Source organism: Eublepharis macularius, chromosome 10 (assembly GCF_028583425.1).
Source record: "Eublepharis macularius isolate TG4126 chromosome 10, MPM_Emac_v1.0, whole genome shotgun sequence".
Classification (NCBI taxonomy): Eukaryota; Metazoa; Chordata; class Lepidosauria; order Squamata; family Eublepharidae; genus Eublepharis; species Eublepharis macularius.
In genome coordinates this window covers 12,317,693-12,333,599 of record NC_072799.1, presented here as the reverse complement: position 1 = coordinate 12,333,599, position 15,907 = coordinate 12,317,693, and the positions used below count along the sequence as shown (strand labels likewise).

Below are 15,907 nucleotides of genomic sequence, written 5' to 3'. Positions count from 1 at the left end.
AATGAGAACCTAGATTACCCGCTTTGCCATTTTCTGTGACATGTCACAGGAACCCCAAAATGTATAGCTGGGATAGCTTTAAGATTAGAACTCGGTCAGGGCTCTATCAAAACCAAAGAGTGGCTAAATGCATTCAAACATAGGCTAAAGGTCTTCTCCACAAATAAGAATGGTTTGCTCGACGAGATCAATACTACTTTCATTGGATGCAAGAAATAGGCAAGAAATTATCTAGCCTTGGTTTAGTAAAAGGTAAAGGTAGTCCCCTGTGCAAGCACTGAGTTATTACTGACCCATGTGGGGGACATCGCATCATGACATGTTGGCAGACTTTTGTTACGGGGTAGTTTGCCATTGCCTTCCCCAGTCATCTACACTTTACCTCCAGGAAACTGGGTACTCGTTTTACTGACCTTGGAAGAATGGAAGGCTGGGGGCCAAACTACAAGTGACGAATGACACAGGTTGGCCACTTGCCAGCTTCCCTCAAGTTTTGATGGGAAATGTAGGCAGCTTGGCAGAATGTTGGACAAGTGACAGTTGAAAAGTCCATTGGACAGCAGTCGGAGAGCCAAGCTGCAAGACCAGGATGCCTACATTTCCCGTCAAAACTTGAGGGAAGCTGACAAGTGTCCAATCTGTGCCTTTTGTCACTTGTAGCTTGGCCTTGAGTCAACCTTGAACTGGCTACCTGAACCCAGCTTCCACCAGGATTGAACTCAGGTCGTGAGCAGAGCTTGGGCTGCAATACTGCGGCTTAGCAATCTGTGCCATGGAGCTGTTTAGTAAAGGCTGATATACTGAGACTTAGGAAAAGTGAATCTTTACTAACCATGCACAAGCCATGAGGAAAAGCAGGATAGAAATGTTCTAATGAATAAATCTAAAGATACGTAGATTGTAAACACAATTTGCATTTGGCAAGCAGATAAAATTCCGGGCTGCCACCAATCCCTTCTCTACAAGCTGTAAGTTGCTTTGCATGCATGAACAAGCAATGAACTCCCACAGCCCAACAAATAATCCCACCCAAGGTTAGGCTCACTCAGTGCTGGCAAAGTGTTTGTCCCAAAATTTGGAGGAGGAGGAGATAGAAGTTGAGATTTCCTTAGTACAAAATATTTTGTTTTGAACCGCGGGGTCTACATGCAGCCAGATTCCAAACCTTGCTCAAGCACAAAGCTTGCTGGGTGGTCCACAACAAGCTGCTATCACTCAGTCTAACCAAACTCGCAAATCTTTGGCAAGGATAATCAGAAACTTGGAGAAGGCTCTTTTTCCAGGGTTCACTGGTACCCCATTGTGCTGCACAGTAGGGGGATAAATACCAAATACCAAAAGATTCTCCATGTTCAGCCACCATTCAGGAGAGGGTGGAATGGAATAAACAAAAGTCTGACATCTTCACGCCAGCTGGCGCAATCTCAGCCAGACACAAAAGGTGGCTTCCAAATTCGCAGGGGGGTGTACAGCATGCCGACTGCACCACCTTATACCCCGAAGCAAATACAACTATCAAAGCAAACGTGTTTTCAGTCCTGCCCTGGCAAGGGAGCAGTGACCACAAGTGTGTTACTACAGGTTTTCAAGACATGCACGCACAGTTTAATGCCACTGCTCCCCCCAACTTAAGGGAAAACAGTTACCTCATCTTCCTCGATAGTCTTGGCGGCGAGGAAGAAGCAGCTGATTGCAATACAGTTCAAGTACTTTGGACGGGCCTAGGGAGGAAGAGAAAAAAAAGAGAGGAAATAACACAATCTAGGAGTCAGCTTGGGAGAGTGACTCCATCACCCACCCACTCTCTATGAGAGACGGAGGGCAAACACTACACATCAGGATCAATAGGCTGCTCTCTTCCTTTCGCAGCTCTCTGGGGTGGGTTTTCTGCAAAGATACTTCATTATGAAAACAGTTTCAGGTGGCTAGCTGTGTTGGCCTGCAGGAGAACAGCAAGATTCGCGTCCAGTAGCACCTTAAAGACCAACAATATTTCCAGGGTGTAAGCTTTCAACAAAACCTTGTTCCCTGGAAATGTTGGTCTTTAAGGTGCCACTGGACTCTTCCGTTATGAAAGGCAGACTTAAGATCTGCCAAGGCCATCAGTCATAGTCGGTGCCCCCGAAATTCCCAGAAGCAGGGAAGGCATGTGGGTGGCTTCGCTGCTAGAAACGAAGGAGAACAGAGGCTTACGCAAGAGAAGCCCTAATGCCTGACCACATAAAGAAGATAATCTGACTCAGAGCGGGACCACAAGTGACGCCTGACACAGGTTGGACACTTGTCAGCTTCCCTCAAGTTTTGGCGGGAAATGTAGGCAGCTTGGCGGAATGTTGGACAAGTGACAGTTGAAAAGTCCATTGGACAGCAGTTGGAGAGCCAAGCTGCAAGACCAGGATGCCTACATTTCCCATCAAAACTTGAGGGAAGCTGACTAGTGTCCAACCTGTGTCAGGTGTCACTTGTGGTCCCACTCTCAGATTCTGTTGGGTTTACGTGCCTGTTGCAGCAAGAGAATAAACTTCAGGAAGGATCATGGCACATTCTGACCTCAAACAGCTACCTAACAAGGCTGGTAAACGAAAAAGAAGAATTGGCCCTGGGCAGAGAAAACTTTGCAAATGGGGGAAAGCAGTTTGTTCCCCATTTTCCTTCTAGAGTGGTAGATCTCAAACTTTAGCAAACCAAGCCCTCCCTCTTGATTTAAAGAAATCCAGAGACCTCCAAGTGCCCCATTGGCACCAGCCAGCCTCTTTTCAAACTGAGCCATAAACACCCCACCAAGGTCCTAATTACAATACAGAAAGAACCAAATCAACTATACTTTAGAAGCGACTTTCAGTGGTAGTTGTTGTCTCTACCTTGGCCAGAACAGCAGGTCTCCGAGTGCAGCTGATTCTGCACGGCCGTGACTCAAAACGCCCTGACCCGAGTTCTAATTGATCTCAACCTTTCATTGGAAAGGACTTCTCACGTGAGACAGCAGCGAACCAAACCTGCAAAGACCTTGGCCTCCTAGAATAAGCAGCCCGTGGTGCAGGTTTAAAGCTGCCCGTCACAAATTTTGACAACGCCCGTCAAGGCGATCTGAACAGGAGCTCATCACGTGTCTAATTGATGGAACTGAGCAAGGGAAAATTGCCTGGAGGTTCTGTTCATGTCGAAGAGTGCAGCTTAACTACGGGCTAGCATTCTGGGAGGAAATGGAAGCTAGGTGACTGGCAGCTTTAGTTTCGGTTCCCCAAGAGAGACAACCTCCAGCCCATTACTAAGAAACCTTGAGGGCTCAGTATTCATGTTTGTGGGATGGATATGAGAAGGTCTTGGCCTTCTGTTGTTAAAAAAAATTCCACGAACCCCCTGGAATGCCCTTAAGGACCCCAACCACAGAAGCTGTTGCAGGGCATCTATGTACCACAACTGACAAACAAAAGGATATGTGAGTGGGTGGAAGTAAAGTATTTTTATGGAGGCTGCAACAGCTGCAGCCCCAGTGGAGAAGACAAACTTTTTCCTCTCCTTCACACACTTGGCCTCCATAACCAAACGAAAATGAGGGGCAGCAGACTGCAGAGGGGAAAAAGAATTTCTTTGCACAAGGCCTAATTAACTTGCAGACTTTGCTCCTACAAGCTGCAGAGATGGCGGACTCTGCTCTCCGCCTTAGGCCATTTTATTTTTTAAAAAATAACTTTATTTAAAAGAAGAAAAAAAGACAATTGAAAGTGCGTCAAGAATCTTGGACAGAATACAGAATAATACAGAACAGATTGAAGCGACAACAACAAAAAAATCTAAGCAAGATATATAACGACACAGCTAAATCTCCTATTTCTCCTCTCCCTCTCCTTAATTACTTATACCCCAAATTTTGTACTCAACATTCTATATTCAGTCATATACATCGCATTTTATATTCAACATTTTAAAGATCCTATGTTAACTATTCTTGATTTTTCTTAATTTTTAGCCATTTTAGAAGTGGGGCTGGGCCAATTCAGAGAGAGTGGTAGAGTTCAGCGGCAGCATCCCTCTGAATAGCGCTTGCGTAGCGGATGGAGCGCAACAGCGGGAAAGGGCTGCTGCCTTTGGGCTCTGCCTGTGGGCTTCTTGGATGCGTGGGATTGGCCACTGTGGGAAGTGAGATGCTCCACTGAACTGCTCTCTCATCTAGCAGGGCGTTTCTTATGCTCACCCCATTCAAAAGATGCGCCTACCAGGCTGGCACATGGCAGGCAGGATACTTCCAAACACTAGACACAACTCGCAATGAAGGAAGAAGAGGGATAAGGGGGTCCATAGGGCCCCTTGACGACAGAGGGTACCCCCCATCACACACTTTTTTGGTAACAATTGCTAGCAATGGGTCTAAAGCAAAGCAAGAAAGAAATACGTACAATTTGGAGATAAGAAACATGAGAAAGCAGTTTTACTACGCAGGGAAACTTAGGCATCTTAAATCTCAACCTTTGGGCCCAGGGCTTTTTTTCTGGGAAAAGAGGAGGTGGAATTCAGTGGTGGAACTCAGGACCACACAATGGTGTCACTTTGGGTCAACTGGAACAAGAGGGGAGTTTTTTAAAGTTTAAATCACCCTTGTTGAAAATGGTCACATGGCCAGTGGTCCCGCCCCCTGATCTCCAGACAGAGGGGAGTTTAGATTGCCCTCAGGGCCACAGAGGGCAATCTAAGCTCCCCTTTGTCTGGAGATCAGGGGGCGGGGCCACCAGCCATGTGACCATTTTCAAGAGGTGCCGGAACTCCATTCCACCGCGTTCCTGCTGGGAAAAAACCCTGCTTGGGCCAATCCCTTCCTTTCTCCCCAGACAAAAGTCATGCCGCAATGGAGACTGGGGGGAGGGGCCCTCTGAGGACCAGAGCAGGAGAAAATGAGAAGGAAAGGCCATTTTCAGTAGCAACCTTCCCATTTTTAACATCAAATCACCTAGAGATTAATTCCTGCCAGATGGCACAACCTCGTATTCCAGCAGGCTGACCCACAAAAGCAGTAAGATTATTTTGTCGCATTTGTAGGAACAAGACAGATTTGAGGGTTAAGCAGCGTCAATAGCTTGTGTTCCTATGAAAAGAAAAAGGTATTTCATTTTTCTTTTTAGTCCAAGAATTTTTTTTTGTAGGGAACCACAAGGCAAGACTAGTGACAGTCATAACGGGGGTTCAAGTAGTGTCTTAAGGATTATGGTCCTCTTGGATTTCACAGCCCATGGCTTCTTTTCAACCGTATTGGGAAGGGATAATAATAACAACATTTGATTTATGTACCGCCCTTCAGGACAACTTAACACCCACTCAGAGCGGTTTACAAAGTATGTCATTATTATCCCCACAGCAATCACCCTGTGAGGTGGGTGGGGCTGAGAGAGCTTGAGAGAGCTGTGACTAGCCCGAGGTCACCCAGCTGGCTTCAAGTGAAGGAGTGGGGAATCAAACCCGGCTCTCCAGAGTCCTGCGCTCTTAACCACTACACCAATCTGGCTATTATTATATTAAGAAAACGGACTGATCTGGCTAACCCCAGACAGATACCCTGTCCGACCTTCCAAATCTAAAAGGATCCCATTCTTGGCAGTTCTCAGCACTTGCTGCAATGCAAAACATTTTGTTAGCAAGTGAGGTGATATTCAGAATTCCTTCTGGGCAGCCATGGATACTTCTTCCAGAATGCTGCATCCTTCTTGACATTTTAATGAAGATTTAATTTATATTGAAACAGAAGTGTTTTTCCAGCCCCACTCCCAGGAAAAGCAGGAAATCCATTAAGATTTCTATGTAGATACTTTATCCAACCTAGCAATCAGCAAAACAGAATTATTTTCTGTTCTTCCTTTTATTTTTTTTTTACATTCTCAAAAGGTCAGTAGAGCAGGATGCAGCAAGAATGTGGCAGGCGTTTATAGAGGGGGAGGCTGCACTCTCCTAGGTGGGCAACAATTTCTGAAAAAGAATGAACTCCATGACTTACAGTGGGAAGCAGAACTAATAAAAATGTCTTGGCATCGTAGACTAAAGAACAGGCCAGCTCTTTTGGTAAGCGCAAAGTGGGAAAGTTCCATTATTTACTGTTTGCTCATGCTGAATGCCGCCAAGAACATAAAATTAAATTTTATACGTAAAACTAAAAACAGCAATTAAAAACACAAAAAAAACCCCAACACAACCTCACGCTTATAACATTAATTCTCAAAGGGATTTTGCTAAAACAGTTTAATGCACATGTACCCAAGCATCTAAGAATACCGCCACGAGCCACAAAACTGTGCGGGGTAATCCCAGAATGAGGCCACAGGTCAGTGGAAGATTTTCAAGGGACCTGACTGCAAGATGTCTTGGGTTCAATCCATGGCATCTCTATAAAGAGCAGGTATCACATGTTGGAAAAGACTTTGCCTGAAACCCATGCCCGACAAGAGCAGAGAATACTCAGTGACTGACTGACTGACAGCTTGGCATGATCCAAGAGCCACTACAGGATTCACGGCCTTTGGATTTACCTCCTTGGAGCAGCAGACCACCTTAACTTAGTATGCACTGCCTCAAAAAGTTCCCCAAAGTTTCAAAAGTGGCTAACCAGGGAGCAAGACTGCAGCCAGTGGTTGCGCTCTTTGGATCACAGACTACATCCACATATCTCAGGCATTCACTGAATACAGTTGAGAGTCATAAGTAATTTGGGGAGTCATAAGTAAGGGGGAGTTAAACCATCGCCCCTATGCGAACACAGAGGCATGTATGAACCACTATGCAGCATGAACTGTAATATTTAATGTTTTAAATGCTTTTAAATGTATTATTTAATGTTTTAAAATGTTTTTAATGGTGTTTGTATTTGTTATCCGCCCTGAGCCTGCAAAAGAGGGGAGGGCGGAATATAAATATAATAAATTAAATTAAAATTAAATTAATTTGGCATACAGAGAGATTCTTGGGTGAGAGGGCAGAATTTCTCTGTAGTCTCCATAGAGCAGGGATTCCCAACATAGTACCCGTGGGTGCTATGGTGCCTTCCAATGCCTTTCCAGGTGCCTACCAAGTGTTTTTAGAAAGCAGGCGGGGCCAGGTGGGGCTTTTACTCAGTAAGGCTTCTAATTGGCCACTGGAGATTTGAGTAGCAGTGCAGATTTTTAAAAATGTTGTTTGGGCAGCAGATGCTACCACAGCACAAGGATCTTCATGGCATGACCAAAGGTAAGCTGTAGCAGCCATTTTGCAGCTGGCTCCACCTCCTTCAGCAGCCATTTTGTGGCTGGCTCCACCTCCTGCGGCAGCCATTTTGTGGCTGGCTCCACCTCCTGCGGCAGCCATTTTGTGGCTAGCTCTGCTTTCTGCAGCAGCCATTTGGTGATTGTGCCCACCATGCAGTCAGGATTCCAAAGATGCTCGAAGGCTCAAAAAAGATTGAGGACTCGTCAAAGGAAGCAAAAGGTTCTCTGTGGACAGCAGAGTGGGCATGAGGAAATGGTCTGAAATGAAGATGCCTTGTGTAAAAAGCCCTTGCCACTGGCTGCAGAGGGGCCAAATCCAGGGAAGAAAGTGACTTTTACAAATGGCCCTTGTCAAATATTTACCTTCACTGCAGCTAAAAACCTGTCCAAGAGACTGACAGCCAGAGCGAGCGTTTCTGGATAAAGGTGGAACTGGCACTTTAGTTTGGCCAACCAATGGATTACTTCGTCCCGCTGGATTGGAGAAATGCCGACATCCTGTTTGAGAACACAGAGGAGAAAAAAATCTCAAATGAAAATCTCAAGTGCCTCCAAATATATAGCAGAAAATATGCCACAATGTGTGCAGACAGCCCAAAACCATTTTAGACCATGAAATGTCAGGGAGGGAGGGCGGAAGAGGGGAGAGAGAGAGAGAGAGAGAGAGAGACGGAGACAGAAGAGGGAAGAAAGAATGGGAATGACTCTTTAACCACTACCTCACACTAGTTCTGGGGTTGTGCCAAAGGCACTTCTTTAACGTATTCGGCTATTGCACCGCTAAAAAACAAGACTTGATTTCAAGAAAAACCCTTCAGGACAGAGAGAGCCAATCTGCCTAAAGGCAGTCTTAGCAACACACCTTTTAAAAAGGAACAGGATTCCTGGGAAAATCACCAGAGGTCTGATGGGAACCCTGAACAGAAAGTCTACTTTTCCACAAATCTCATCTGACAGCAAGGCCATGACCCCTCTCTCAAATTCAAAAACTCTTCTTATTACTGTTTATCTGTGGTAACTGGAGATCTTCCCTTTTTAGCCAGGGTGAGGACAGATCTGGCAGCAGAGACTAGAGCAGAATGGATCACAGCTTGGATCACCTTTAGGTGTCCTTCAAAACCACAACGAGCAGCAGGTAATTCATACGCTTGGGCTTTTCTATGAAGGAACAACTGTTATTGCTTCTAAAGTAATACTTTGGCACAGCTCTTAAGAACTGCTTGTCCCAGTTTAAGAAGCCCTTTGGAGAGAGGCCCAATCTCCTTTCGCCAGCTCTGGATGAGACACACCTCTCCTCTTGGTTTTCATCTCAGCTGACTCCCGAGCTACCCTTCGAACAGCTACCCTTCGAACACCAAAAAGAAACCAAACACTGTTACATGTACGTCTGCTTGAAGCTGCTATGCCTTAACAGCAGGTCTTCTCTCCCTTTTTCCCACTCCCTTCCTTTAATCCATTGCTCTTACAGTGAGCTGCATGGAAAGAAGTCCAGGTGTGCCAACTATGTCTTTATTAATCATATTATATTTACACCAATTTGGTGTAGTGGTTAAGAGTGGCAGGACTCTAATATGGAGAACCGGGTTTGAGTTCCCACTCCTCCGCTTGAAGCCAGGTGGGGGACCTTGGGTCAGTCACAGCTCTCTCAGAGCTCTCTCAGCCCCACCCACCTCACAGAGTGGTTATGAGGATAACACACTTTGTAAACTGCTCTGAGTGGGCATTAAGTTGTCTTGAAAGGTGGTATATAAATCAAATATTATTATGTTGTTATTAACAGCAGGAAGAGCTCAACAACACCAGCAACCCAAGCGGTTGCTTAGGACACAACCGTTTCAGGGGTGCCAGTAAAGTGGCAGGAGATATACAAGGTGCACCTCAAAAGACCTTGAAATGATTCAGAGAATACTGGAGTGCAGTCAGATACCACAGGAATTAAAAAAAAAAGCCAAAACACTTCTCTTTGTGCAAGATTTGAGTCCAGTGGCACCTTAAAGACCAACAAGATTTCCAGGGTATAAGCTTTTAATCTCCCCCAAATAATAGAAGTAGTACCTGTAGCATTACAAAAAAAATTGCCATCAGTGGCCATTGCAACAGCACTGCCAGCCTTCAAGCCTCGGTTTCTGTCAGCAAAAGGCTGGGGGAGGGCCCTTTCCTGGGCTGTTTTGGATTTAAAGGAGGAGTCATCAGGGCCGGGCCAGGCAACCACCACTCGGTGATTTGTTACCACATGACATGCATGACTCACACGGGCCCAACTACTTGCTATTGTTAAGCAGCAGCCACTCTATGAAAGCCAGCGTAGTGTAATCGTAGTTTAGGGTTGCCAGATCCCCTTACCCTCCCCCCCTTACCCTTCTTCTCATACCTTCTCAAGCATATGTGTGATTATGTCACTTTCGCAAGTGATGTCATCATGTAGGCCCTGGGAGCACTTCTGCACTTAAAGAATCAACTCGTTGGAGGCCCAAATCAGCCCAGCACGAAGCACAGGAGAGCTCCCAGCGCCTGAGCGATGACCTCACTCCTGGGACTGATGTCGTCACGTTGTCAGGAGTGCGCCCAGGAGGCCTGTTCCCCCACCTTTCCTCCTGCTGGCCAGGTGAGTGGTGGCAGAGGGTGGAGGCTGGCAGCAGGGGGACCCCTTGCCCCCATCAAGGGCCCAGAAACCCTACTGAAGTTCCAAACTAGGATCTGGGAAACCTGGGTTAGAATCTGCACTCTGGAAACTCACTGGGTGACTTTGGGCCAATTACACATTATTAGCCAAACTTACCACACAGTATTGCGGTGTGAATAAAATGGGGAGAGAAGAATTATGTAAGCTGCTTTGGGTCCCCATTGTGGAGAAAGGCAGGGTATAAATAAAGTGAATACATAATAAATACAGCTAAAGATGGAGGGGCAGATAAAAGGCAGGTGGGTGGGTAGCAGTGAGGGAAGGAAGGAGGGAAAGGTGAGAATATACGGGCTGCCAGAAGGAGGGAAAGAGGAAATAGTCTTGGAAAAGGGATACAAGGGAACATGAAGTATCTCCCACAAGTCCTTGTGGGTTCCTCGCTGCGCAACTGGGGCCGGTGGCTGCCACCAAACAACTGGGCACCACACAACTAGTCTTCCTGGTAGAGATTGCCAGGGGAAAGGAAGGAAGGAAGGAAGGAAAGGGGGGGGGATGATAAAAGTGAGCCAGAAGAAGAAAATAAAGCTGGAAAAAGAAAAAGGCTATAGGAACTATTGGGAAAGACAGAGAGGAAATAGGGGGAAGGGGAAATGAGATGTCCCCTGCAAATTCTTGTGCCCCCCCCTTGTTCCAAATAATTTGCTGGGGTGAGCAACAGGAGTAAGACGAAGAGACTGACATGAGGTTTGATATATTATTTCAGTGATTCAAAATCTCTGTTCGACCCTAAACCCCTTTGTGTTCAACACATGCAAGCAAGCTTCCATTTCTGACTCTTTGTTTCAAAGCCATAGAGCAGGAGTCCCCAGCGTGGCACCCCTGGGCACCATACTGCCCGCAGACACCTTTCCTGGTGCCTGCCAAGTATTTTTAGAAAGAAGGCGAGGCCAGGTGGGGCTATTGCCCAGCAGAGCATTTGACTGGCTGTGTATATTTTTGTTGGGATTTTTGCAAGTGTACTATGTTCACTTATGAAAGAGTTAAATTGTTATTTGTTTGTTTAGTAACATATACTAAAAGCTAGTAACATATACTAAGGTTTTATTGCTCTTTGTCCACTCTCTGCCCCCTCAGTTCTGTTTGTGTGTTCAATGTTTAGTCTCTAAGTTTCTCTCTCTAAACTCCTAGTCTAGTCATCAAGACGTAGTTAGCTTGTACATTGTTTTTTATAAAAAAAAAGAAAAGAAAAGAAAAAGACGTAGTTAGCTAGCTATTCTTTATTTTCTTACCAAATGTACCCCTTTTCCCCTGTTATGTGGTAAAGTATTTTTATAGAGCCAAAACCACAGAAGTCTGTCTACTTATTTCCAATGCGCTAATATCAAACGCTGCTACTTTATCTCTTTTTAATCTCCAACAACAACAATTTTAAAATTGGCTGTGCATATTTTTAAAAACATTTCAGTGGCAGCTGCCACCCTCCTGTTGCCCTTATTCTCTTTCTCAACCCTCTTTCCCAGTATATTTTTAAAAATTACCCTGCTTCTCCCGTGTACTTGGGCTTGCTGTTTGGGTGCCTGGGAATGTCTCCTGTAGCAGCCATTTTGTGGTCTCACCCACCACCCTGTATCAGAATTGCAAAGATGCCCACGGGCTAAAAAGGTTAAGGACCCCTGCTACAGAGGTTCTCTTTTAGGCAAAAAAAGATTGGAGGGGAAATGGCTGTTTTCCCCTCCTTTACTGAATATATTTCTTGTTGTCCCTGGTTGTGTGTATTTTGCAAAGCTTAAAAACAGCTGGTTGTGTTTTTTGGCTTGCAGAGTTAAAGCACCAGCCCTCTTGGTCACCAGCCACACACAGTTTATTATGCTCAAAGCTTGAAAATTGAAGAGATCTGCCACAGCAAGCAAGGTTAACTCATAAATCCCGGACGCTTATTAGCCCGTCACCTAAACACTTTGTTAAATACAGAGCACCCATCAACACGACGTCCCCTCAAGCCCAGACCTCAAGACATTTTTCTGGTGCGATGTATTTATTTATTTAGAACATTTCTTTGCTGCCTCTCCAGAGAACCTGCTCAAGGCAGCTTACATATGAAATCATGATAAAAACAAACATCTTTAAAAGCTATCGCTTTATTTAAAACCTAGCCAGAGCATAAAAAAGCAGAAACGAACACCAGTAACTTCAAACAAGGCTCATAAAACCGTTCTCAGGCTAGAAGCAAACTATAAGAACAACTTTAAAAGATCAATGCCTGAACTGCACCTAATTAAACACTTTGTACCATCTAGCAACACTTTATAGATGCCCACAAGTATCAACACAACCTTAGCTCCCCTCTACCCCCACCCCGCCACACAACACAATGTGGATAAATTATAAGCGACTCTTGCCCAGACATACACCTCTGTATCTTCACGTTGCAGGCCATCATTTTCACAGGCCATTTTGCACACAACAATTTTCCTACAGGGATGCTGCTTCTGAGTAATATACTCACAGGCTACTACAACATAACGGCTGCCTCATCAGAACACTGACCTGGAGGCTGGCCCATGGGAAGCTTTGCAATGATGCTACCAATCGAGCACACGGGGGCCAACACAGGCAAGTCCTCTTTCGCCTTATTGACAAAACGAGCGTATGCAAAATTACTCCAGTCTCAGGAAACGGAAATCCATGGGAATGTCTTTAATTGAAAAGAGTCCAGCAGCACCTTTAAGACTAACCAACTTTATTGTAGCATAAGCTTTTGAGACCGACAGCTCTCTTCGTCAGATGCATAAAGTTAGTTAGTCTTAAAAGTGCTACTGGACGCTTTACTATTTTGCAGCTACAGACGAATGCAGCTAACTCCTCTGGATCTTTAACTAAAGAGTCTCTGACACCATTTCAGTGGAAATTTTCAAGAGCAAAACTCTCAGGGTTCTGACCATGAGCCGAGTGGAAAATTTCTGTCCCCAGACAGCTTTATTTTCCCCCTCCCTGCAGATTATGTGCCACTTGGGAAGGAACAGAATATCAGGCCTAAATAGGGCAGCGGCTGCCACTGCTTCGAAGACATTCTGTTCTGCCTGTACCCAGAGACTCAGTCTTTTGAAATATTTAAATTCACCCGCCTGGCAGTGCGAAGCAGGATTCTCCCTTAGGTGATTTTTAAAAACCTGCTGAGCCAGAGAAGTGAGATGCCAATCAGCGTTCCTGGAATCCCCGGAGCAGCACAAAACGCGGCTTTGCAAATGGAGTGGGAAACAGGCTTCACAGTGGCGGGTGAATTGCTTTGGGGAACAGTAGGGAGGGAGTCGGTTCCTAAGTCCCCATCTGCCCCTTTCATTATCGTTATTAAACCTGGCAATGGGTCTGCATTAAGAGTGCTGATGTGGGAGAAGAGAGGGTATCTACATTCCGAGGACTCCCACTGAGCAGCTGCATGTGCAAACATGCACACATGCTTGCATATTCTGCACGCAGATGTGTCACTACCCTGGGGAATCCCGATTTCTGCAGAGCAGACTACCCACTGGGGGACAAATTGTGTCGCAACCTCCCAATATTTCGCTTCCATCAAAGTGGGGAGAAATTAATGTATTCACTTTATTTACACCCCATTTTTTACCCCAATGGAGACCTGGAGTAGCTTACAACTCGTTCCCATCCTGCATTTTCTCCTGCTGAATTGCAACTGATAACGAAGCTCAAGGCTGGACTGGATCGAGACAAAGGCTTCCAGTCTCATTACCAATGCTAATTTCTCCACACCTACTACCCCTCTGCATACCCCACCCTATTCTATCATGCCTGCCTTTGTCATTCACTGGTTATTGTCATTCGGCATCTGTAATCACTCCACTCTCCAAGACACAAGGATAGATGGACTCTCATTCTAACTGTATCTGAAGAAGTGAGCTGTGGCTCACCAAAGGTCATACCCTACCACTAATGTTGTTAGTCTTATAGGTGCTACTGGACTCTTGCTCTTTTCCTGTGCGAGGTAAGTTAGGAAGACTGTGCATGACTGGCCCAAGGTCACCTGACAAGCTTCCATGGCAAAGTGGAGATTTGAACACGGGTCTCCCAGACAGGGTTGCCAGCCTCCAGGTGGTGGCTGAAGATCTTCCAGAATTACAGCTGATCTCCAGACCATAAAGGTCAGTTCCCCAGGAGAAAACAGCTGCTCTATGGCATTCTACCCCCCTGAGGTACCCTACCCTCTTCAGGCTCCACCTCCAGAATCTCCCACCTGGAGCTGGCAACCCTACTCCCAGATCCTAGCCGAACCCACTAACCACTACACCAGGCTGAGTCTTTAAAATCTCCGACATGAACCATTACTCTAAACCTGCTCCCTACACCTCATGAGTCTAACTAGGAAAGAGACCTCATATCAAGACATATTTATTTTATTTTCTATTACTTCATTTATGCCCTGGCCTTTCTCTCCAAAAGGGACCCAAAGTAGCTTACATAGTTCTCCTCTCCTCCATTTTTTCACAGCCACCCTGTGAGGTAGGATAGGCTGAGAGGGTGTGACTGGCCCAAGGTCACCCAGTGAGCTTCCATGGCAGAGCAGAGAATCAAAACGGTCTGGTCAAGATCTTAGTCCATCGCTATAGCTTCCATTTTTAGAGGCAGTACACACCAGTTGCTGGGGGACAGGTTATCAACCGGGGAGGGGAGTTCTCTGCTTGGAGGCCTCCCTAGAGCATCTGGTTGGCCACTGTGGGAAACAGGAAGCTAGACTAGATAGATCAGTGATCTGACGAAGAAGATGTTTATGTTTGCTTATTTATTTAAAACATTTGTTATTACATTCCTAGACCGCCCTCCCCATCGGACGGGCTCGGGGCGGTGTAACAACATACAATTTACAACATACAGTTTAAAACAATAAATACATTATAAATAAACGTTTAAAAACATTATCCATGTGCAATAAAACTTCTCAGATGGCAGATATGAGTATGTGTCACACTTTATGAGCTCCTGCATGGGTGGTGGACGGTCTTCAGTGGTATGGCCGGCAAGAGGATAGCCTAGCCCCCACCAAATGCCCGGCGGAACATCTCCGTCTTGCAGGCCCGGCGGAAAGATAACGAATCCCACTGGGCCCTAGTCTCCTCAGAGACTACGCTGCTTTTCTACCTTATGGCACTCAAGGCAGCTTACGACAAAAATATATAAAAAGAACATGATTTAAAATCATTATCTAAAATTATCAATAAATAGCAAACTAATCGAATGCAGGTCTAAATTGTCTTCAGCTGCCGCTGAAAGATTGACAGTGAGAAGGCTAAATGCATCTCTCTGGGGAGGTTGTTCCGTAATCACGGGACTGCCACCAAAAGACCCCCTCGTACCCACCAGACAAGTTTCTTGGTTGATGGGAAAGTCAGGAGGGCCTCTCTCTGTGATCTTAACTCCCAGGCAGGAACATAACGGAAGAGAGTCCTTCTGGTATCTCAGTCCCAAGACATGTAGGGATTTATGTTGTGTTCACCATATGAGCGCCTCCAGACACACACACACACACACCCCACTAATGGAGAAGCCAGGAAAAATCTACTGCAAAGCTTTGCTAGCTGATGACTTTTGTGAACTATTCTTAGTGATCCACAACAAATCCACAACACAAATCCACAACAACCATTATTCTTAGTGAGTCAGCCTCACTTAGTTCAACAGTACACAACTCCTGCTCCTGCACCAGGGCAGGAAAGGAAAAAGTGTACTCAAGATCCTGGAAAATCGCGAGCAGAGTATACAATACTGGACTTGTCAGAGGTGGTTTCACAGGTCTGAATGCGAGAGTCTATCGTTCCTGATTCAGGAAGCTTTGTCTGGAAAGCAGGTATAATGCAGAATGGGAGAGCCAACTGTTGACACTGTAAATTGACTGGACTGTATGTTGTACAGCCTATGATTGCTGTTATCTGCACTGTATGCAGTAGGGAACCAGCCTAGGCCAGGGGCTGGAATGTGTGTGGACCTCAAGGATTGCATTTCCACCATTGCAAGTGGACCGTGTCCAAACAGTACTGCGTCTTCAGAATGTAAA

At 45.6% G+C, this 15,907-nt stretch overlaps 1 protein-coding gene across 2 annotated transcripts in view; it reads right to left on the bottom strand.

Annotated features, from left to right (window-relative positions):
* CCNI (cyclin I) overlaps positions 1-15,907 on the bottom strand; it is a 70,775-nt gene that overhangs the window by 5,472 nt on the left and 49,396 nt on the right. For both annotated transcript variants that reach the window (XM_054989670.1, XM_054989671.1), the window contains exons 3-4: positions 7,587-7,721; positions 1,647-1,721 (exon numbers count right to left, since the gene is read on the bottom strand). In XM_054989670.1, coding sequence (XP_054845645.1) covers positions 1,647-1,721; positions 7,587-7,721 — 210 coding nt within the window. The remainder of the gene's footprint in view (positions 1-1,646; positions 1,722-7,586; positions 7,722-15,907) is intronic.